The 24,985-nt window shown below is 38.5% G+C and overlaps 1 protein-coding gene and 1 pseudogene across 1 annotated transcript in view; one reads left to right on the top strand and one right to left on the bottom strand.

Annotated features, from left to right (window-relative positions):
- The window catches only part of LOC120231671 (orofacial cleft 1 candidate gene 1 protein-like), a gene marked incomplete at its 3' end in the record, with an annotated part of 80,939 nt that overhangs the window by 36,579 nt on the left and 19,375 nt on the right, over positions 1–24,985 (top strand). Inside the window, 2 exon segments of the mRNA XM_039231863.1 lie at positions 14,614–14,700; positions 24,377–24,522. Coding sequence (XP_039087794.1) covers positions 14,614–14,700; positions 24,377–24,522 — 233 coding nt within the window.
- LOC120231659 lies at positions 15,867–16,994 on the bottom strand (annotated as a pseudogene).

The raw sequence follows: 24,985 nt of genomic DNA, 5'->3' as shown, positions 1-24,985 counted from the left end.
ATCCAACATGACTTGATATCAGCACCATATTGCCACGTTCCAAGAGCTGGGAAGGAAGCAGAAGGTCACATACACATAGTTGCATGTATTGTTTCTGTGTATAACCCTCTTGCTGGGAACCAGTCATCTGACAATTCCAGTTGCAACGAGAGCCTGGAAAATGTTGTCACATGGGACTCCAGTTTCCAGCTGCATTTGGGGGCTTTGTGAATGTATATTGAATTCAACCCACAGAGTCTACATCAAGTGTATTTTATTACTCTCCTCATTTTATAGATGAGGAAATCAAGGTTTTACCTTGACTGAAGTAAGAGAGAGTAAATGGTAGAATAAGGGATTTAAGCCAAGGCTTGTCTGACTCTGTGACTTTCACGTCTCACCCCACTGCCATATACCTTCCCTTTTTTTTTTTTTTTTTTAATGAGAGATGTCACTACACCTATGGACAGGGCATTGTGAAGGAATAGCAGGATACCATCTAGAGAGTTTGCTGACACATTGAGCAGGGAGACTCTAGAGCTGGGTCAGACGTTCAAGATCAGCGACCTCCCAAGCTGGCAGAGAAAATGCCGGTAGAGTGACATGCCGGTAGAGTCTCCTTCACAACATGAAGGAGACTTAGGGCCCCATGGCATTCGTCTGGCTTCTTCTTGTTCAAGCCTGGACTCTGAAGGAAAACTTCTGGTACCTTCAGTCCAAGGAAGAATTTTTTTAGGTCTTTGGTTCCCATGGTGTGAAATTCGTCTTTCTTATGGAGCTAGGGTGTTTCACCTGAGGAGAGAGGAGTGTCCCTTAGCCCAAATAAATGCCGGGCCAGGCTTTTTTTTTCTTATAGATTTATATTCAACAGAGGTGTTCAGGTTTTTTTCCAGTAAGAATTCTTATTCTCTGTGTTCCCAGAAGACGAGAAGCCTGTGTGGAAACTTTGAATTTTAAGGTTTTTGATTAATATTCAGAGACAGAATACCAACTTGATGGCTTGGCTGTTAGAAGCTGGATAAAGTGAGTCATGGAGAATAATTACATTTATGGTAGAGCAGGTGTTGGTGAGAGAGAATAAGCTGAGGCCTATGAAAAGGAAGACACTTGTGATGGGTGTTGGAGTGGAAGTAATTATAGGTGTTACACAAGAGAAATATAATGTGAGGCACATACCTCACTTTACATTTTCTAACAGCTCACATTAATAAAATTAGAAACTAGTAACTAATTTTAATAATACATTTTATTTAAAACAATATCTATAAATATTATTATTCTGAGTTATAACCAATATTAAAGATATTTCAATTAAAAAAGTTTTTGGTATGAAGTCTTTGAAATCTGTGTGTGTTTCACATGGACAACAAATCCTAGTGTGGGCTAGGTTATTTCAAGTACTCCATAGGTATATGTATCTGGTGGCCAGTGCTAAGCAATGTGATTGTAGCTAACTACATCTGGAAATTTAGCTGTGTAAATCTGCATGGGAGAATTTCAAGAATGCTTGGAGACTTAGAATGTCTCAAACCCCAACATGCTACTTCACCAATATTGACCTACAATATAATATTCCTAACACGGCCCCAACTGTACTTCTTATTTCTGACATCAGTTCTATGATATTAAAAAAGTCTGCATATCTCAAAAAAAAAAAAAAAAAGTCTGCATACAAAGGGATATTCCTGGACATGGGCTGGGTGAGTTCTGTGTCCTGGGAAAGAGTAACTTCTCCATGATTTTAAAGAAGACCTACTCAAAGGCCAACTTCCTTGATGCTGGTTTTGTATGTAGGAGTTTCCATGAGGGGAGTATAATTGCTTAGGTAAACATTTATTGTTTAATCACTCTTACATATTCTTACAATTAGAATTTATGTTCCTGTATTAGTGTTTCTCAACAGAGAATTATCAGAATCATGTAGGAGCAAGGGACTATAGGAGTCATAACCTTCAGGATGGCTCTTGGGCAGATCGATATTCCAAATTCCTACAAGGCCTTGTGATGGGCAGCTGGGGTTGAGAACTGCCACTGGGAGATGAGAATGGGCATGAAGGTAGTAATTGTCATGAGTGATGGTTTGTTGGCCTGGTTCTGGAAAATGGAGAGAGAGAGAGAAAATTTTATAGCTCAAAGGTAGATAGAGCAGAGTGGAAAGGCCAAAAAAAGACACTTTAGAGGGTAAATCCAGAAATGATTTATTACCATCCTGACAAAAACATCTAGACATTACATAGGTAGGGGTTATATCATCTCTCTTCTGGAACATAGTCAACATTTAGAAAAAAAATTATTTGCAGGGTGCCTTGGTGGCTCAGTCTGTTAAGTTCAGATCATGGTCTCACCGTGTCATGAGTTCGAGCATTGCATTGGGCTCTGCTTTGACAGCAGGGAGCCTGCTTGGGGATTCTCTTTCTCCTCTCTCTTTGACCTCCCCTGCTCATGCTATCTCTGTTTCTCTCAAAAATAAATTAATAAAAAAATTTTAAATTAAAAAAAGAAAGAAACAAATTATTTGCTACATCTCTACTCAAACCCACTCTGTTTTCCTACTTTTGGGAGACCCTCCAAAAAAGGATTCAATTGCAAATGAAACGTGCAATTTTATGGTCTGTGGATGAAGAAGAAAGATGTGATTTTAGAAATGTGAGATATTGTAGAGCATGATGTTTCTTGTTAATATTAAAAAAAATGGAAACTTCATATCATCTACTAATGGGATTACTTAGGCAAAGGACAATTAGATATTTCCCCCTCAGTATTATTACAATGAGCATAAATTATCATCCTATAATTAAATATCAGTATATGTCCACCTTTTAGATGCTTAACAAAAAAGCATTAGTAAGAATATATGGGACTATTTTTGGCCGCATGCCCTCTGCTCCATCTTGCCCAGAACTTGGGCTTTGTATGTGTAGACTGGTTTTCCAATCCGAGCTCACCCTCTTTGCCCATTGCCAGCTATGAACTGACCTGATGATGATTATCCTTCTGAGAAAGGGAAATTCGGAATTATAGTACTTGAAAAGGGACGTGGGTGGCTCAGTTGGTTAAGCGTCAGACTCTTGATTTTGACTCAGGTCCTGATCTCGGGGTAGTGGGATTGAGCCCCACGTTGGGCTTTGTGCTAACCTTGTAGAGCCTGCTTGAGTTTTCTCTCTCCCTCTGTCTCTTCCCCTTGACTCCCTCAAAATAGTACTTGAAGAGGGAGAGCGGTAGAGAACCACTCTGTGTGTGTGTGTGTGTGTGTGTGTGTGAGTGGAATCCCAGTTTAGCTGATTCAAGTATGTTCAGTCTAGGACTCAGTGCATGTCTGAGGATTGGTGGTTTAAAGGAGTCCAAAATGAATTAACTTTTTAGTGACAAAACTGACACAGAAGTTTAGGTTTTCTGATATGTCAGTGATGTGGTCAATATCTTAGCAGTTGGACAGAGATCACATTTTTAAAAAACCTAGTTTCCTTTAAATATTGGGTGAAAATTTAAAAAATACTTTCGAGCCATCGGATTAAGGAGTTAAATCATATCAATGAAATCCCATATTAAATTCAAACTTGGCTAAGCTCTTTGTAGCTGCCATTTGGTTAGCTCATGTATTGCATTTCCATTTAAGAAAAAAGTAAGATGACCCCTTGGAAAGGGTTAATTCCAAAGAAAGGGACAGTCAGGTACACAAGCTCGATGCCATGCTAATAGCTCAGGATCAGAGAGGAAGGGTAACTTTGATTACAGTACAGTGTTTGCCAATCATATTATCCCATGATCCAATCCGCAGACATTTATTCCTGTTTTTTGGGGGGAGAGGGTCTTGGAATAAAAACTGAGATCTCTGTCAGTTGTTGGGGGACCTTAGTGGTTCTACCTGCTAAACTTGGGTAATATGGAGGAACACCATGTGGGCAATGATGGTGTACATCCCTTCACCTGACATTGCCAATGGCACATGGGATGGACAGAGGAATGAGTCCAAGGTTTGATCAGAACAAGAGAAGATGTTGGAGAGAACATGCCATGGCCTATCATGGGTACCAACAAATATTCATATGGGAGGCAATTGTGATCACTGGACGTGGCCCCAATGGTAGCTCTGGAATTGACAACAAGTGGCTTTCCTGTGGCTGCATGGAATGGAGGTGCCACCATTGATTTCATGATAAGTATGGTTTGAAAAGCACCTCTGTTAGTATAGAAACCTTTACATAGGCAGCAGCAAAATGGAAGGCTGAGCTGCCAAAGAAAATGGCAGATGTTCTAGGGATGCTGAGGGAAATTAGTTGGAGTGTATATGATCAAAGGCCTTAGATCCTTCCAGAAGAGATGAGGGGTAATTTGAAATAAGGGTAGGAGGTCCATAATAGTTGTGCCTGAGCTAAAGAAATCATGGATTAAGGCTACAAATGTGACCCTAAATCTAATCTCAGATTGGTATAGCCATTAAAAATACACCTGTGCAAAAATTTGTAATAAAAATAACTTATAGTACACGTATTAAGTGCATAATTCAAATTGTCTGAGCAAATATGTGATGAGAATTGTTTTTCCCCATTGTGCACATAGCCTAGATTATTTTAGAAGTCATATTGTATAAAACTATTTACATCGCTCTCACTTATGGCTGTTTTTCCCTTCAGATGGGAAAGAAGTGTTATATGAAATGTATAGAATATTTAAAAATATATATGTCTTTTGCTTTGAGACATTTCAGCTGTTATTAAGATAAAGGAAATACATAGGAAAATCATTTGCTTTAGGTTTATTGAACTGACCTGGATTTGAGTCTGTAGACCCCATTTGGCACCTACGTGATTTGAATCTCTTTCATTGACTTCAAAGGCTAAAAATAAACACTCAGGGATATATCCTTCCTTCTGAAATAAAGAAATATTTTATGGAGATATACGAAAGATAAAATATTTGGTCGGTTTATACAAATAAACACAAATCAATTTAAGTTTACTTTCTTATATTTTTTTAATGGAGTAAGAGTTCTAGAACAATGATCAGTTTGGGAAAGGGTATTTGAATCAGATACTTGAGTTTTGGAAATGTCAATAGCATAAGAACAGTTTAGTTTACTGTCTTCTCAGAAAGAACTGCCTGCTTACAGTGAATCAGACAGATTTGCCCAGGAAATCAGGAGAATGTCTATTTGTGTTATCTTTTCCTGTTTCTGTTAATGCTAAAATCAAAACCATTGGTAACACTTTTTACCAACCATTCAGCACAATTATTTCCTATGTTCCCTTCAAGTTGATGTTAGCAAAACCCCCGATGGATGACTGTGTTTGTAAAATAATAGTTTATAAAATCGGTCATACAGAGCTGGTTGGAATAAAATTCTTGGGGTGCCTGGGGTGGCTCAATTGGTTAATTGTCCAGCTTCAGCTCAGGTTATGATCTCACAGTCCTTGGGTTTGATCCCCATGTCGGGCTCTGTGCTGACAGCTTGGAGCCTGGAGCCTGCTTCGGATTCTGTGTCTCCCTCTCTCTCTGCCCCTCTTGCTCGCTCTCTGTCTCTATCTCTCAAAACAAAATAAAAACATAAAAAAAAAGAATTTTTTTTTAAATTTTTTAAATGTTTTATTTATTTCTAGGAGAGAGAGAGAGAGAGAGACAGCGTGAGCAGGGGAGGGTCAGAGAGAGAGGGAGTCACAGACTGAAACAGGCTCCAGGCTCTGAGCTGGCAGTCAGCACAGAGCCTGACGCGGGGCTCGAACCCACGAATTGCGAGATCATGACCTAAGTGAAAGTCGGACGCTTAACCGACTAAGCCATCAAGATGCCCCCCCAAAAAGAATTCTTATAAGGGTGATTTGAACACTGAGAGATCTTGCATTGTTACTCCAATTCCTGGGTGAGACATGGACGCATACATTTCAACCACTGGATCTACTTATATGCTGGTGACATTTATATAGCTTAAAATAAAAATGTGAGCACAAGAATGTATATGAGGGTGGAAAGTATGGGTAAGAACCTTAGAATCATGGAAATGCTCTACTGGAAATCACAAAGCTGATATTCCAGAAGTCCAAGCATTTTCCTAATATAAACAGCTGCACAGTAGAAGAATTTACAGAACAATGTTTTCTGCTACATTAGCGATGGGATCTGTATTTAGCAGCTGGACATGTGACTGGATTGTTTACCCACATCCTCGGAAATAGTTGGTGAAGTTTTAAAAGACATATTTTCCTATCAGACTAAGCAGTTACATGATATCAGTGCAGTTTTGTATAAATTTCAAGCTTCGCGAGCCACAGTGTTGACCAGAGTTCAATAGTCACATTTCCATTTTCAGAACAATTTTGTTAGAAAAGTTTTTCATGACCTCAGTGTTTTATGCTCTTAAATATACTTAGCCCTTAGTCTCCAAATGACTCCATCTAGAGTCTCTTTCAGATCACTTTTGTTTTCTACTAAAGAGAATTTAACAGAAAATACGATTTTCCTTAGTCTTTGTCAGATTAATTGACCAAAAACCTCATTGAAAAAAACCCAGGGGAAGTCCTGCATCCTTTGTTTTATGAGATAAAGTGCAGATATCTATAAATTACCAGATTTTTAAGAGAAAGGATTATTAAATAAGATTGTTTAAATTAAATCTAATCATCCATGATATTGATTGCTTCTGTATTGACGTGTGCTACAGTGTGATGAAAACATGATTACTTGGGGTGCCTGGGTGGTTCAGTCGGTTAAGTGTCTGACTTTGGCTCAGCACATGATCTCACAGTTTGTGAGTTCAAGCCCCACATGGGGCTCTGTGCTGACAGCTCAGAGCCTGGAGCCTGCTTTGGATTCTGTGTCTCCCTCTCTTTCTGCCTCTTGCCTGTTCATACTCTATCTGTCTTTCTGCCTCTTTAAAAAAATAAGCATTAAAAAAAACCCATACTACTACTTAAAGGAAGCCTTAAATATAGTGAATAAATACAAATAGCCTCAGATCCATGAGGAAGACATATTGTTAAATGAATGATGGCACAATAAAAAAGATTAGAGTAGGGCTCCTGGATAGCTCAGTGGGTTGAGAATCCCACTCTTGATTTCATCTCAGGTAATGATCCAACGGTCAAAGGATCGAGCCCTACATTAGGCTCTGCACTGACAATGCAAGGTTGTTTGGGATTCTCTCTCTGCCTCTGCCTGTCTCCCCGGCTTGCTTCCTCTCTTCCTACTTCTCTCTATAAAAACAGAAACAAAACAAAACAAAACAAAAGATTAGAGGGTGATTGATGTTTAATTTTAGGTACAGCCTAATTTTAGGTACATGCTACATACATCGTTTTGTTTACATGCAAAATCATGTTGCCAGGTTTCAAACTAGAAAAAAAAAAGAATCTACCTTGATATTTTTGGAAGGACTTTGATACATGTGTTTAAAAAAGTAGTATATTTATACTTCACCTTTTAATTATTGCCATTACTTAAGTAATGGAAAGATCTTCCCATTTAAGGGTTTGTTACTTAGGGACGGGCTTTACCATTGTGGATTTGAGATCCAGGGGAGCACACGATGCATTAATGCCTGGAGGTGCTGAGGGGTAAAGCCCAACAGCAATTATTCACTCAACGGCACGGGCACGATGGTGGTTTGAAAGTCAAGATGCCACATAATCTACCATGAGGGAGGGCCTTAGGGGAAGAAGGAATATGGCTCAATTAATTAGTACTTGTTAGCAAACCTCTACTATTACCCTATTTAGATTTTCAAATCACTGATATCTCAAATACCCACAAGATTTGGAAAGGAAGTAAGAATAAGCAGTTGAGAAAGCTAATTTGTCCAGCAGGGCACCTGCTCTGGAATATAGTGTTAGCAGTCAACTAATTATCACAGGTTAACCTTTCTATAAAGATGAAAAAGGAACTGGTATCAATTTGCTGTTTTTAATCCTGATGTTAAAGAAATCCATGGCATTCAGTTTGAATTTCTGAGTAAGATGAATAGTCTTGATGACCACTGATGGATTCCTATAAAAATCTAATATAATTTAATTTTTGAGAGGTATCTGGAACTTCTTTTTGGGTGTTGCTTTTCTTTAAAAAAAATTTTTTTTATGTTCATTCATTTTTTGAGAATGGGAGAGAGAGAGAGAGAGACAGAATGTGGAGGTGGGGCAGAGAGATAAGGAGACATAGACTCTGAAGCAGGCTGATAGTCAGCACAGAGCCCGATGTGGGGCTCAAACCCATGAGCCACAAGATCATGACCTGAGCTAAAGTTGGGCGCTTAACCAATTGAGCCATCCAGGCACACTTGGGTGTTACTTGTCTATACTCATTATGTCTTCTAAGTGGCTATTGTTGGTATTTAGAAAAGTTAATGATTCTTAATGATTATCTGGTTGTTTTCAAGCTATTATGCCAATAATATCTTCTTTGTTCTAAAACTTTTTGGTTAAATCTCTTATGTTTTTATGGTAGGGATGCATATCATCTTCAAATAATAATTATATATCATACAATAATATTCGATAATTTTACCTCATCCTCCCCCCCTTTATTTTTGTTCTAACTTCTTTGGCCAAGATTTCTTTTTTTTTTTTAAACGTTTTTTATTTATTTCTAGGAGAGAGAGAGAGAGAGACAGCGTGAGCAGGGGAGGGTCAGAGAGAGAGGGAGACACAGAATCTGAAACAGGCTCCAGGCTCTGAGCTGGCAGTCAGCACAGAGCCCGACGCAGGGCTCGAACCCACGAACCGCGAGATCATGACCTAAGCGAAAGTCGGACGCTTAACCGACTAAGCCACCCAGGCGCCCCATCTTTGGCCAAGATTTCTAATAGAATGCTGAATAATGGTACTGATCGTGAATATCTGAGTCATACTTTGAGCTCTTGTCATTAACTTTTATTTTTGGAGGTTTATTTGGGCTTTGTTCTATTTAAATATTTAGTGTAATAACTATACTTTATCATAATAAGAAGTATTCTCGTATCTTTAGTTGCCTTTAAGTTAAATGTAAAGTATGTTTGGGGGCACCTGTGTGGCTCTGTTGGTTAAGCACCTGACTCCTGATCTCAGCTCAGGTATTGATCTCAGCCCCACATTTGGCTCTGCGCTGGGCATGAAGCTTATTTAATATATATATATATATATATATATATATAATATGTTTGCAAATCAACCTTATAAAACAGTATTTGGATCGATTTAATATGCTAGAGCATGGTTGGGTTTGACATAGTTTTCACTTTCTATATTCTATTACAGCCCCTGATTTCCACATATGTATATGTAAACTGTCTGGCACTGTGAACATTTAAACCTGAGTTCTTCATATAAGGTTTTCAAAGATGGGAAAATAGGAAGTTTTCCCAAATTTATTTATCAAGTGTGTAGGAATCTAATTTCATTATACTTATGTAGCCTTCATGCCTTTGAAAGGAATAATGTTCAGGAGACTGTCCTAGTTTGTAAAATTTTGGTGCATGGCTGTACTCATAGGATGTAAACTGTTTAGTTAGCGATTTAGTTCACATGCAGTCTTGGTGTTGGTAGTTCACTGATAGTATATTACAGAAAATGCGATGGTTGGTGGTAAAAGGCTGAGCTGAAGCAGGTGCATTCCCAGGAAAAAGACAAGAAGGGACTCAATAAAAGCCTCCCAAGGAACAGAGAGATGCATTCAGATTTGCTTCCTCTGGAGCTAATGTAGCTGATTTGAAAGGAAGTGATTGCCTCGTTGAGCCAAGACGCTTCCATGATTCACACTAACCTTCCTCCGGTGGGCAATTTCATTCTCGCTCTTACAGCCCCCAAGGAACTGCTTGGATGCACACTGGAGGATTTCCTGACCAAAGTTCATGTACACTGTAATTTAAGTAAAAGCCCTGATTACATTCTGTGCTGCTCTGAGTTAAATGATAGGAAAACCTGATATGTGTGGAAGGGCAGAGGCAAGTACATGTGTTTGCCTCCCCCAGTCTCGTAAAAAATAGCACAAGAAATCAACTGAGGAATCAACTGAGGCTGATTCTAAACACTGAACAGCTAATTCTAAGAAGTTGGAAACAAAAATAGAGTACCTATAAGTCCAGTGTACTGATTTATTAATTTTGTATCACATCCAATTGCTTCAATGCAGAGCCACTCTTTTATATATATATGTGTACATATATATATATATGTACACGAGCAATTGTCAGATTTTTCATCTGAATATAACAGTTAAATATCAGCCAAATTAGATTCTGTTGTATGCATGTTGCTAAATGCCCTACTTTGAATTTCTCAGTGGGTCTATTAATTTTCCTGTGAGACGATTTTAGATATATCCAAAAGCATATTCTGAATGACTAGGGCACTTTCAGAAATTTATCCTATTAGCAACGTACCTTCTGGTAATTTAAACCCTATTCCAGAACCATCCCACTTTTTAAACCGCAATGTCCAATGAAACTTGAGCAAAGGAGCTAGCAGTGTTAGGATGAAGTCTGTTGTTTCCAAATATATCATAGGTTTCATGTGCTTTACTGCCTCAGACTACTGTATTTAGCCTACTGTATTTAGGTTATTGGTTTATCAGGGCGAGATATACTCATAAAGAGGAGGAATTGTTTTGCCAAGTGTGGGTTCTTATCTGACTCATAGGCTGATTTATGTTCTAGCAAGAACTTGGCAAAATCTTAAGTTATAAGTAATAGGTTATAAGTATTGCACTATGGCTTCACCATCTCGATGGTCTTGAGCATAGAGTGACTTAATCTTGAGTGTAATTCTTAGTTTGAGACAAAGGTGTATGCCAAACATGTGACCCTTATCCGTCCTTGAGTTGCATAATCATCCTTATCTGGCTCTCATTTTTTCCCACGACACTTACTTACCACCATCAAAAAAAAAAAAACCCTATAAAATATACATATTTTTTTTGCCTTTATCCTTCCCTTCCCAGAGCTTACATTCTGGGAGGGGAAGGATATGTAAGCATTTTATATTACTGACATATTTACCAAAAAAGCACTCAATAAATACTGGTCGAATGAACAGATAGGAAATATCATACCAGCACAAAGTGGCACTGTGCAAAAACTTAATAATCATTTGAACAAACACATGAGTTAAACACCATTCTGGGACTAGTGAGGAAGTTTCGATGCCATTACTTACTTTCCTATATTGTAACTTCAGAAGGCTGAGCAGAATTGAACAGCATCTGCTAACAAAACACGCTTCTCACGTCTTTACGCTCTTTGTATCTTTTCTCCTTTGCCCATGCTTCTCCTTCCATGAAAAATTCCTTTCCCCTGTAGTTTTGATTTGGCTAGTTCTCAGTCACATTTCAAAACTCAACTTCAGAGAGCTGTTTCTCCGAGACTCGTCTCTAAAGTCCCCGGTATTAGGGGTGAGATGTTCCTGCTATGCGCTCAAATAGAACTCCATCCTTGACCACAATATTAAATCTTACCAGACTTCAGAGCTTCCCTTCCTTCTTCTCTGAGCTCACTGTGCTCTGAAGGCAGAGGCCATGGTGCTTTGTCTGTTCGTTGTTATAATGCACACATGATGTTTGTTTCCTAGAAAGCACTTAGTTAAAAAGCAAAGGGAAGGGGGATCATGAAGGAAAAGAGAGAGGGGTTGGGGAAGAGAATAAAGCGTGGGAAAAAGTCATTCATTTAATCAAGATAGAACATCTTCTACGTTTCCAATCAGGGTGGATTTAACAAATGAATTCAGATATTATGAGCCCTTCTGTGTGCCAGGCATGCTTCTAGACACTGAGGGGGCTGTAATAAACAAAGAGATAATGTCACTGTTCTCATGGACAATTTTAGTTTAGTTGAGTCTGAAAACATGTTTTTTACGTGGTAGAATTTTCTTTTAGTGGTAGAGACAGACAATAAACAAGCATAATATTATATCATGTATAATATATGTTATATATGTAATATATATGTGAAACAATGTACAACATAATGTAAAATATAGTGGAAGTACACAAATTGTAAAAATATATGAATTATACAACCTATATGAACTACATAGAAATATTTAAATTTTATAAAGATATATGAATTATGTAAAATATAGGAATTATATATATAAATGAAAATATATGAATACACATAAAATACATGAAATATATATTCATAAAATATATGAATTGAATAAAATATATGAAATATAAAACTACATGAATTATATAAAATATATAAATCATATGAAGGTATATGAGTTATATAAAAATATGAATTATATAAAGCTATATGAATTGTATAAAGATATGCATTATATACAATATATGAAGTTATTATATGAAATATATAAAAATATATGAATCATATAAAACATAGGAACTACATAATGATATATGAATTATATAGAACATATGAACTACATGATATATGAATTATATAAATTATATAAATAATTTTTATTATATTAAAAATTATATAAATTGCATAACTCATGAATTATATAAAGATATAAGAATTATATAAAAATATGCGTTATGTAAAATACATGCGTTATATAAAATTAAGGTATGATAAGATAAAATAAGATAAGATAAACTTTGGGGATACTTACGGGGAACCCGTCGATTGCTTGTCTCTTTGTAAAGATTCCTTATTAACGTTTACCTGTAAAATGCTACTTGTCCTCTCCCAGAACACGAAGCACTGCATAAATCACTCCAGGCGTGGCACTTATAACTTACATATGGGTCTCCGCCCTGACTGAAAGTGAGAGGAACGATTTGCATAGATGTCAAAACCATACGTGGACCTTTGAGGGGCCCACCTCTCAGGGGCGTGCGGAAGCACCCGGCCCTGAGTGGAGTCTTGGTGGCTGGGGGACACCCAGCGCTCCACAGTGCGCAGGTGCGCTTGCATATCTGGGCGGGATCCTCATTTCTTAAGTGTGAGCAGGGATTGAAAACGGTTACGAGCCAAATAACCTTGGCTAATACATTTGGTTACAAACCAAATCAACTTCTCCAGACTTTTGGTTAAAAACCACTAAATCCTGTTTCTTTCTCCAAGGTCTTGATTCCGTTGGGAGTAGTTACTAAGTCATTTCAGGAGACAAAGAATTGAGTTTTGTACTGGATGGGGGGAGATCACAGGCTCTGGGTACCAATTATTGACCGCTGCTACTACACAGTAATGGGAAGAAATACACCGCCACTTCCGCTTTCATATAGGCGAGTTATTTTGCTAGCAAATGGAAGACTGTGCTTAGGGGACCGCGGTGCTTTGTGGTGAAAGGGGAAAAAAACCAAAAACAATCCCAGTGAATGAAGGAGAATGGCTGTGTTATTGCAGTACACAAGGCTTTGATTACATACTGCCAAGATTCATACCAGCCCAGTAGTTGTTGACAGATAAAGTAACAAAAATGAAACTCATTTATTTTTTTTTCTTTATTGAGACCTCAAGGAAAAGCAGATTTTCAGTTCTTGTACTTACTACGTTGATAGAACAGAGACTGACAGCGAAAATGTGCCAGTCCAGAAATATAAATTAAACCTCAGGTCATATCAAAATTCCATTTAGTCTTGGCAAAGGAGCTGCTGGTGGATTATTTTTGATCCTAAATCAAATATACCATGGAGTATCACAGTATTCCTGGTATATGTTAACCCTTTCCTGTGAATAATACTTTCAAAATTACTGTTGTTTTCAGTCTAAGACGCTTTATTTCTTTGACAGTGTTGGAGGCAACTTGAATTATCGTCAGAGTAGGTTATATTTTACTGAATGCAAATTACTAGCAACAGACATATACATTTCAGTCTGCAGGAAGTAGGAAACTGGATTTGGAAAATTGATAACAGACCCTTTTCTCTATTACAAAGTCATATTCGATGCTACAGTTTGATTATTGATATAAGGACAAAGGTAAGTGGGAAATGGAAAGTAAGAGTTTTTGGTTTGTTTGACTGTTGATGTGCACTGAACAAAATTTCTGACTGGGTCATTTGTACCTCCCTTCATGTAACTTAAGTTGACAGAACAACAACAACAAAAACGATAAGCAAGACCGTCTCTCACTTTTCCTTTTTCTCTGTCTCCCTTCCCCTTCCTTCCTTCCTTCCTTCCTTCCTTCCTTCCTTCCTTCCTTCCTTCCTTCCTTCCTTCCTTCCTTCCTTCCTTCCTTCTCCCTTCTCTTCTCTCTCTCTCTCTATTTTCTCTTTCTCTCTCTTTTTATTCAAGTGTCACCATGGAAATTGTCTACAGTTTCTCATAATGAAGGTAGTAGTAAGTCGATGACAGAATTCTGGAAACAGCAACACGATTTACTTTGGGAATGATACACAAGCGGGTAAACAGAGCGATCAGTGAACTCGAAACGTCACTGTAATCCAACAATGTCCATTTCTTGAGTATATCCTAAACATAATTTTGCTGAAGTTTGTTATATTATTATTCTAAAGTCTCCATTTGCTAATTTTCTCATTAATTTTTTAGCAGCCGAAAGATAGCATGAACTTGTTTCTTGAATTACCTTTTCTGACCTTTTGCAAGATGATAATTACCAAAAAGGGAGGCCTGCAAGAACGTATACAAAAATTAAGCTTATAAAGTAGCTAAAATGGCCCTTCTGTGCTGGTGTCGATTTCAAAATTAACATTTTGGTTCATGTGCTTCTAATAATCACTGACCCTTACTTCATGTACTTTCCACAGGAAATGAATACAGCAGAAATTACTTTGACCCACTGATGGATGAGGAAATAAACCCAAGGCAGTGTGGGATGGAGGTCAGCAGAGAGGGTGAGCTAGAATTAAGTATGTAATTTTTGTGTCAGAATATTCTTTTCCATTCATGAAAATGAGGTGACAAAGATCACACATGCAATCCCGGTTAGACTTTGCAGCTTACAATTTAAATGGTAAGTTTTAACCACTAACAACATGATGGGCAGCGAAGGTAATTTTTGATCAAGGACAGCCAGCTGGTCTGATAGAAGCGGCAAGAATTTGCTTTCATTTGATGCTGCTGTAAGCAGTTCGGTGTCATTATGAGGCCTGTGTTATGCATATGAGGAGCATCATCGCTTTACAAATGCCATCTCTGCTCTTTGAGCTTGAAGTGAGCATTCTTCAGATACAGTGCAAAATTCATCTAGCACAGGAAGCTTCTGTGCCCAGTGACTACTGAATTCCTTGCACTGGAAGGCATGGAACCCCCACTAAATTTTGATACGCAAGGTAGAGTGGTACGATTTCTTCCTCCATAACCTTGAGGCTGGTTGCAGTTGTAAAATAACAAGACCATATTTCACCATTGGACGCCAGTCACTGAATCTGCACTTTTTAGTGAAAGACGGGGGTAAATCCTCACAGATAAAAGGGATCAAGCACAGTGCAAGGATTTTTTTTTTTTTTTTGGAAAAGACAGTTTTCAATAACTATGCCTAATTTAGATGGTACAGAATCCACGGGTATCATCAAAAGAAACATGGACAGAAGAAGGCAAGGGCTTAGTCTCAGGAGAGTTTTTACCAGGAGCCCAAAGCAAGGTGAATTGAGAACTGGAAAAAGCTCAACCTTTTATTTGCCCAATACCCTTGGGGGGAGGAAAGGTAATCCCAATGAATTCTGGAGAGGAGGTATCCGTGAGATTCTTCTTAAGTCTGTTTTAATTCCTTGAAGATCACAATGTATTGTGTACTGGGGGGAATTTTTGTAAGGTAAGGACTAAAGTTGACTTAATAAGATGTTCAATAAGATACGAATGTCTCTGACCACAGACAAGTGTCATAGAATAAAGTATTGTGGGTCACTCCTCCTGCATCAGCAGTGATTATCCAATGCCTGTGCTTCCCTTTGAGTCCCACATTTTCGAGCAGGCGGCCATTTTATATCCGGTTTTCAGTCTGCAATTAATGATAGCTTCTTTTCCTTTTTTGCTGGGAATTCAAGCCTGTGCAGTTATTTCATTTAGGGGAATAGACCGCGCTAAGGAACACAAGATCTCCTTCCACGTCTTCTATGTCACAGAGCTGAAGGCCACGCGGGGACGTAACAGTGGTGCCGTCTGGAGGAGGGCCAGCCTGCGCAGAAATGCGACATACAGCATTCCGTGTGCTTGCCCACCTACCTTCACCCTGGTTCAGCTTTGTTCTCATATTTGTTTGTTTATAATTTTTCCCCCAAGTCAATATGGCTTTTATTGTATCTTTAAAATATCACAGATAAGTCTGAAAAATCATGGGCGATCTTGCTGTTTCTGTAGCTGGATGACTTAGATGTTATTTATCAGCCCTGCTGAACTGTTTTTTTTCCCTCAGAAACATAGATAACAATCTCCAAATTTTCTGACATCCTTGTTTTTTTTTTTTAAATATTTTTAATGTTTATTTATTTTTGAGAGACAGAGACAGAGCATGAGCAGGGAAGGGCAGAGAAAGAGAGGGAGACACAGAATATGAAGCAGGCTTCAGGCTCGGAGCTGTCAGCACAGAGATTGATGCAGGGCTCGAATCCATGAACCTTGAGATCATGACCCAAGCTGAAGCTGGACGCTTAACCTACTGAGCCACCCAGGTGCTTCTCGACATCCTTGTTTATAACTGTTACAGCTTACTGAGTGAAAGCAGCTGAGTTTGACCCAAGTTCAATGTCATTTCCTTTAAGAATTAACTCACCTTTCTGGACTTGAGAGGCTGAACAAGCAACACCTCATCCAAACCCAGCAGATATAATTTTCACCCCTGAGATTCCAGATTTCAACAGGAGAACATTCTCCTGAATAACAATGTTGGTGGGGAAGTGAGGATACCCAGACCTTATCTTGTAATGGAAGCCCAGTGTAACACCCTTGACCATGGTCTGTATGTGACTACAGATAGTGTAAACAGTAGACAGTTCTTTTCTGCTTCCCACCATTTATCAACTCAGAACTTCTCCTTTTTCCTTCCAAGGAGACTGAGTTCTGCATTGACATGACTTAGATCCCTTCGTAGGGCTCTTCTGGGGCCCTTCACGAGAACAGTACTTCCCTTCCGAGTGATGTCAACATTTTCTGGAATGTCGTTATTCTTTTTGCTGAGAATCGACTTCATTCTTGCAGTAGATGCAGCAAAGGTTTTCATAATTTGTTCTCTACTTGCTGCCAAAATAGTTTGAGGCAGCTTACAATAAAAATGTAAATGTATATAGTGAAAGCGAATCTCAAATATAGATGAAAGAGGGATTTGGGGGCACCTATAGAAGGAAGAAGTACATGTATAAGAAAAAGAAGACAGTATTATACCTATAATTAAGCACTTATCTTACTTTGTGCTTCCTGGAACTTAAATATAAAGGGACATATGTTAGATCACTTTCAATGTTTAATAGGATTTCTGATTCTTTTTTGGTGTCAGTAACCTACCACCACCACCACTACCATTTTATTTCTTTAACAATAAGTCCTAGAAGGATAGTATGTTGATTTTTATGTAGCAAAGATTGTGGAAATAATGGACAATTGGTTCTTGATTGTTGGTAAATGCACTTTATTTAATATGGACTTCAGATCGCAGTGCTCAGTGCTCCTATGTAGCATCTGCTCCACAGCCGCGCAACATTTTATTGTTTTACAATTTTGGATGTGATCTGATGTAGGTAATATTAGCTTAGGTATCAGAGTTCTCCGAAGAAACAGAGCACAGAACCTATCAATAGGCTCTCTTTCTTTCTATTTTTATATATCACTTAATACATATAATATACATGTGGATATACACATACAGAGAGATAGTCAGAGAGAAACAGAGAGTCAGAGAGAAAGAGAGAGAGAGAGACAAAAAGAAAGGGAGATTTATTTTCAGAAATTGGCTCATGTGACTGTGGGGGCTGGCAAATCTCTCTGTAGGGCAGGCTGGTAAAAGTTGATGTGACATTCGGGTAGGCATTGATATGCAGCCTTGAGACTGAATTCATCAGGGCAACAGACTGGAATGGAGGCATGATGTCTATCTTGCAGGGTTGAGGAGAATCACTTCTTTGGGAAACCTGCATTTTCTCTTATGTCTTCACCTGATTGGATGAGGCCCACCCACATTATTAGAGTAATTTGCTTTACTCAAAGCGTACCAATGTAAAGGTCAATCACATCTAAAAAATACTGTCATGGCAGTATCAAGACTGACATTTGACCAAACAACTGGGCACCATAGCTTACCCCAGTTGGCAAATCAAATTAAACATCACATGTTGAATTTGTTTAATAATAACTAAAACTAACTAATTCATAATAATACCTTATAGAAGGTTGAGGCTCATGGGGACAGCCTTCTTACTGGCCATTGTACTCTCTTCCTGAAGTTTTGGCTTAAATGTCAATTCTCAACTCCCTTGATTAACCAAGCTGACGTTTCCTTGTATACCTTCTTTATCACACTCATACTCAATGATCAGTAATCTATTTATTAGTGAGGTTATCCATGAAATGTGTGTCTCCCCTGTTAGACCATCTCCTGAGCACAAAGAGGGTAGAGATATTGCTTACCTTGTTCACTGATGAATTTTTCACGTTTATTTTTGTCTTTTGACAGAGAAAGAGACAGCGTGCAGGGAGGGGTGGAGAGAGAGCGAGACAGAGAATCCCAGGCAGGTTCTGCGCTGCCACCACAGAGCCTGACCAGGAGCTCCAACTCATGAAAGTGAGAGGTCATGGCCTGAGCTGAAACCAAGAGTCAGACACTTAACTGACTGAGCCACTCAGGCGCCCCACACTGATGAATGCTTGAATCTTACCACAGCAGATGGCATAGAGCCATGAGTTGACTTGAGGAATATTTGTTGAGTTCATGTATAAATGAGTAAATGAATGTGAAGTGCTAAGCCTAATACTCAAACCATGACAAGCCTTCTGTGAACATTGGCTATTATTACTTACGGAGTGGTCAAGGGGTATCATAAGGTGGATATAGTAGCTCTGACCAACCAATGCAAAATCACCCAAAGTAGCTGTTATTATTTCCATTTCTAAGATGAGAAGCAAGCTTAGAAAGATTCAGTATTTTTCTTAAGATCACAAGATCTGGCAAAGCATGGAGGGGAAATCAAATCCCTATCTTCGGCTCTCTCTCTTCTCTTTCTCCTCATGAGTTACATTTGTGCTGTTGTCTTTCTCCACTTTTCTTTTCAGGAAACTTCCTAGAGGGGAAAATAAGCAGATTGACTCAAATTGTGGAATTTGAGTTTGAAGGGGACATTCTCTTGCTTTCAATTTCAGTCTTATGTAACCCATTTGACTCTCCAGGATCTTACTGGGGATCATTGAGGCGGTTTCCTCACCAGCTCTGCCTACCTAAGAAACCAGAACCTCTGTAGCAATTACTGGTTAGGGTTTCTTATTCAGGTTCCTCTTGTACAACCCCCCAAAAGCTGTCGACAAGTCACTACTTCATAATGAAAACACAGACACTAGTTCAGAATCGCAAAATCTAAACTATTGAAAAATTATGCACTTCATACAGTTACTAAATAGTTAACAAACAAGGAAAGGGGGGTGACTACCCTTTGTTGAGTACCTACTATATGCCAGGGATGCAGCAACGTGCATTATGTGAGTTATCTTCTTAACCCTCACAACCATTTCATCTTTGGGGCAAGGAGATTAGAGCTCAGAGACTCTAACAAGCAGCCTCGGATTACAGAGCTAGTAAATGGCAGAGCTGGGATCTGGATGTAGGTTTGCTTCTCTCTAAAGATGTTGTCTCTGTATCGATCCCATTTACCTTTTGTCTATCTGTTTTTTTTTTTCACATCCAAATGTATGTTCATTTATGCTTGTCTGTGGCCTTCATTGACATGTCAGGACGACCAAGTCCTGATATTGATGCTTTTATTACATTTGTAGATATTTCCCCATCTATGCATTTGCTATCGCTCATTGTTAACTTCCAAATAACAATGGGCCATGTATCAGCTTTGTAAGTTTTGTGGCTGTTCCACTAGGAGTCATAAAGATCCAGCAATGCTGGAATCCAAGTTTATGCTTCTCTAATGCAAAATCTCCAAAATGGCTTGCAGGAATGGCCCCTCTCCATTTTCCCAAAGTGTTGGGGTGGCAGGAGGTTTGTGCTGGCTCTTGGGAGGGAAAGAAGGCTTGCAGGTCAGCTGATACTTGAGAAAGTCATCTACAGGATTAAATGAGTGGAAGCTACTAACTTCAAAGACCTTTTGAGGTTGCACTTTGAACCATTCTATCTGGTGCCAGCAACCTAAGCCTTCCTGTTTAGCCATCCCAAGTCCATGAGTATAGGCTACCTTGGATTTTTTTCCAACACGAATGTTCAAAAGATCATAGACATGGATAGAAAGGGGAAACCTAGAATTTTGAGGAGCTTCTGACGTGGACAGTGAAGACCCCTGAAGGCTCCTCTAGAACACTTGGTGGTAGAGTTTTAGGTGTGAGCTGCAGAATGAATGACCATCTTCAGGGTTGGCTCACCCATGGAGCGCAAAGGGAGGGAAATACTTGGGCTGTACTAAAACTACCGCTGTGAAAGTACAACTACAAGGGCGCCTGGGTGGCTTAGTCGTTTAAGCGTCCGACTTTCGCTTAGGTCATGATCTCTCGGTTCGTGGGTTCGAGCCCCACGTCGGGGCTGCCAGCTCAGAGCCTGTTTCAGTCTGTGTCTCCCTCTCTCTCTGACCCTCCCCTGCTCACGCTATCTCTCTCTCTCTCTCTCCTAGAAATAAATAAAAAAAAAAAAAAAGAAAAAAGGAAAGTACAACTACAGTTTAGCTAGGTCACTTGCCTTCTATAGGAAGGAGAACGTGTTTGATGTATGTATGAATATTCTAATTCTAAGACTGGGGAGGTCATCCACATTGGCCTCATTTATGTTTGGTTCTTTCCAGCAGCGAATCTACCTGGATGATTCTTTAAACCCTCTTCCAGCACCATGTTTTTATGATTATGTGTTTTCTGTTTGCTTGTTTGTTTGGTTTTGTTTTTTGTACTGACATAACCTTGTTACTTTAAGTTCACAAAAGACCTAAGTAGCATCTGTATTTGTTATTATATTGCATTAGCGTATATAAGGGAATCTAAGACCACCTAACATCACCTAAGTTCGTTGTTTCTTATATATATGCAGTAAAAAATAGGATACACAGCGAGTAGCTAGTGGAAAACATTCATTTTTCTTTTTATCTTTTTGTATGATTTGACAAAACTTAATGGCTTGTTCTGAAATGACTCTTATGTAGTACATGTTACATTCCATTGCTTATCAGATCACTTTTATTGGAGAAGTATCCAAGTATGAATAGCCCATGATATACATTTAAAATTCATTGTTCCAGTTATCACTGATTTACGAAAGTTTTTTAATTTCAGAGCAAGGCAGCAGATTGAATAGAATTTGTGTCTATGACCTATAAAATAACTAAACAGCCATGATGATTAATACTTTCTTTTTGTAACTCAATTAACTGAGAGAAAGTCACCATAAATATGTTCTTTTAGCACCCTTACAAGTTGATAATGGAATTCTCTCTGATCGATTAATGAGGCTGTTTGAGAAGAGTGGACGAGGAGAAGCCCAAGGTAAGAGACTAATTATTTCCAACCTTTGATATTAACATTAGTTGTAAATTCATTAAGATGGTTTCTTGCAAAGGCTAATCTGTGTTTTCTAAATATAACCATTGACTGGTGACCTACGTGTGCTTTTGATGCTTGCAAATACTTAAAGATAGCTAAAGTTGGGGGGAAAGGTAAACACGGCCCAATTTTCTATAATTACATAGAATTTATAACCCTAAATAGCAAACATGATTTACTTACTATTAAAAGATCTTACAATGAGCTATGGCATAGTTGAATTCTCTAATATGAAGCTATATGCCATTCTTCTTAAAAAGTGTGTTTTAGCTTTTAAATAACTGCTTTGGGTGATAGAAGACAAGTAGTATATTGTCTTCAATCTTAATATGGGAGTTCATATTTATGTAAGTTAGGCTCTTTAAGTAAGTAATTCTCATGTGTATTAATCTAGGAATTTAAAGGTAATCCCTTAAAAACTAAAATCGAAATTCTTAGGTTAGCACATACAAATTCATACATATTCATGCCAGACCAGAACCACACCGGTGTTTTTACCAAAGCATTAAGTGTAAGTTGTATATGCATGTATTCAAACTCATGGGGAAAAATTCTATTAAGTTTTTTTCCCCCCTTCATTGTGTGCTTAGTTCTTCTCAATTGATCATTTTGTCTTTCTTATTTAAATAGTTCCTCAAAATTCATGTGAGGAGACAGGACTCATGGTTAAGTCATCTATATTTTTTGTTATTTTTCTATTGAATTTATGTTTAATGGTCACCATTTACTAACTGTGTGACCTTGGGCCAATTTCTTAACCTTTCTTTGCCTCTTCTGTCAAATGGACATATACTTGCCATAATGGAGTAGTTATGGGGATTAAATTGTCAATTATTACGTGGGCAGATATCATAAGCCCCTACAGAGAATAATGAAAATAATTGATGATAATCGATAATTGATGATGCTGTAATGATGATGAAGATAATTGATGATAATGAAAATACTAATACTAGCTAAGCATTTACTGTGTTCTTTTTCTTTTAATTTTTTAAATATTTATTTATTTTTGAGAGAGAAAGAGACAGAATGTGAGCAGGGGAGGGGCAGAGAGAGAGGGAGACACAGATTCTGAAGCTGGCTCCAGCACAGAGCTGTCAGCACAGAGCCTGACATGGGGTTTGAACCCATGAACTGTGAGCTCAAGACCTGAGCTGAAGTCAGACGCTCAACCAACTGAGCTACCCAAGTGCCCCAACATTTACTGAGTTCTTACCAGGAGCCTGACACTGTCCCAAGTACCATTCTATTTTAAATAGGGTAGATAGTAATTTATTTAAGCATCATAACAATCTTAAAGGTTAGGCCCCATTTTTAAATCACCATGTACAGATAGGATCCCCTAAAAATTTTATTACTGCGTAGGTACATCTCCCTGTTGCTTTTGTGTAACTTTTTATTCCATTTTGTCTTTATCAACCAAACAAACTCATTCTTCAAGCCAGCTTGATCCCTCATTTTTGAGAAATCTTAACTTGAAGGATCAATTAGTTGGGATTTCCCACAGAAGCAGAATCCACTCGAACCAATAGAAAGAGAGAGAGATGTAGGGAGACTGGCAAGTGTGAAATCCTTAGGACACATGAGTAGGGTGGAAATTCAGGTGAGAGTTGATATGAAATTCAGGCAGGAGTTGAAGTCTTAAGTCATAATTTTACAGGACAGCCGGCCCGAGATTCAAGTAAGAGATAAAGGTGCAGTTTTGCCATGGTGGCCTGCAGACCAGCTCAGCAGGCCAGGAACTCAGGCCGGATTTCCTAGTTTGCAGTCTTGAGCCTCAATTCCTTCCTTTTTGGGAAACCCAAGTCCTCTACTCTTAGGGCTTTCAAATGACTGGATGAGGCCCACCCATGTCATGAAGGGGGATCTCCCTTGCTTAAAGTCTACTGATTTCAATGTTAATCACATCTAGAAAATCACCTTGGATGGCAACAGCTGGACTGGAATTTAAAGGAATAACTGGGTGCCGTAGCCCTGCTAAGCAGACACATAAAATTAAACATCACAAATGATTATGTTTGAATTAGGGAGACTTCTATAGTTTTAGTCTCATATCTGAGTCAGCAAGTAGAACTTGAAGTTTGTGTGTGTGCGCGCGCGGTAGGCATTGGGGAATGCACTCGTATACCTATTCTTTCCCTTCCATTCTGAAAAAACTTTGCAGCTTGGACCCTGGAAGTCACCGAGATACACATTTACAGGTGGCACTGAAGAGGCTTTCAAAATCATCTGTGAGCTTACAAAAGGCTTATGGAATTTGTAGAGTGAAGAGGCAGGCACCTTATCAGCTATATTATACATGATGATATAATTGAGATCTAGAAAGATCTGTCTCTGTTTCTCTCTCTGTCTCTCTCTCAAAAATAAAGAAACATTAAAAAAATTAAAAAAGAATAAAGAAAAATGAACCCAAGTGCTCTGGCTTCTCTTGCACCTATTTATCACCCAAGTTGGTTTTGGCAAAACAGTGAGAAGCAGTTGTCGTAAACAGCATGTAACATTAACACACAGAAAGGCAGAGTGTCTACACTTCAGGATCTGTTTGGTAAGTAGGAAAAAAAGCTGGAATGCAGAACCTGTACTTTACTCAGTTTGTGAACATCACAGGAGGAGGAACAAAAGTTGTTGGCGTTGTGGTTGTGTTTTAATCTTAAAACTAGCTCTGGGCTTTAGTGATTTCCTGGTACATTAATCAGAAAATAATTTGCTAAACTGTAGATTATGGAAAACCAAGATTTATCCCCTATGAGAAAAAAAAGTGGTTAGATTACTATGTGTTAAGCCAACATTAAAGCGACAAAGATCAAGTCAAGTTTTGTGTGATCTTCTTGGGGTAAATAGATGGGAGCCTCCTGGAAGAGAGTTTGGATTCTGAAGAGACAGTGAGTTCCAGAAAGAGGCTGGAACCCCACAGAGAGGGCAGCGAGGAATCTGAAAGATATGTTCAGAAAAATACAATTCTACTTGGAACGTCTTCTTTGGAACAGGTCAGCATTCAAATATATATCGAGAAATGTTAAGATAATCTCTGTCTCTCTCTCTCTTTTTTAAAATATTTATCTATTTTTAGGAGAGTGCAAGTAGGGGAGGGGCAGAGACAATGGGACAGCGGATCAGAAGTGAGCTCTGTCCTGATAGACTGATAGCAGAGAGAGGCCTATGTGGGGCTTGAACTCACGAACCGCGAGATCATGACCTGAGTCAAAGTCCCACGCTCAACAGACTGAGTCACCCAGATGTCCCAAGATCATCTCTTTTTAAAATATCAAGTTGAAATGTCAGTCCTGCACATTGTCTCCTGATTTTACCAACACATGCCTGTCTAGAACACACGATTCATGAGTTGCCCAAATCTTTTCCCACATTTTCCACAAACATTTTATCATGCAGAACTCATGCTTTTTTGTCAATATCAATCCCAGCCCTCACATAATTTATTTTTACTTCATC

Source organism: Hyaena hyaena, unplaced genomic scaffold (genome assembly GCF_003009895.1).
Source record: "Hyaena hyaena isolate Hyena2069 unplaced genomic scaffold, ASM300989v1 scaffold_60, whole genome shotgun sequence".
Taxonomy (NCBI): domain Eukaryota; kingdom Metazoa; phylum Chordata; class Mammalia; order Carnivora; family Hyaenidae; genus Hyaena; species Hyaena hyaena.
Note: the sequence above shows the minus strand (reverse complement) of the source record. Positions and strands in the feature narration are given on the sequence as shown.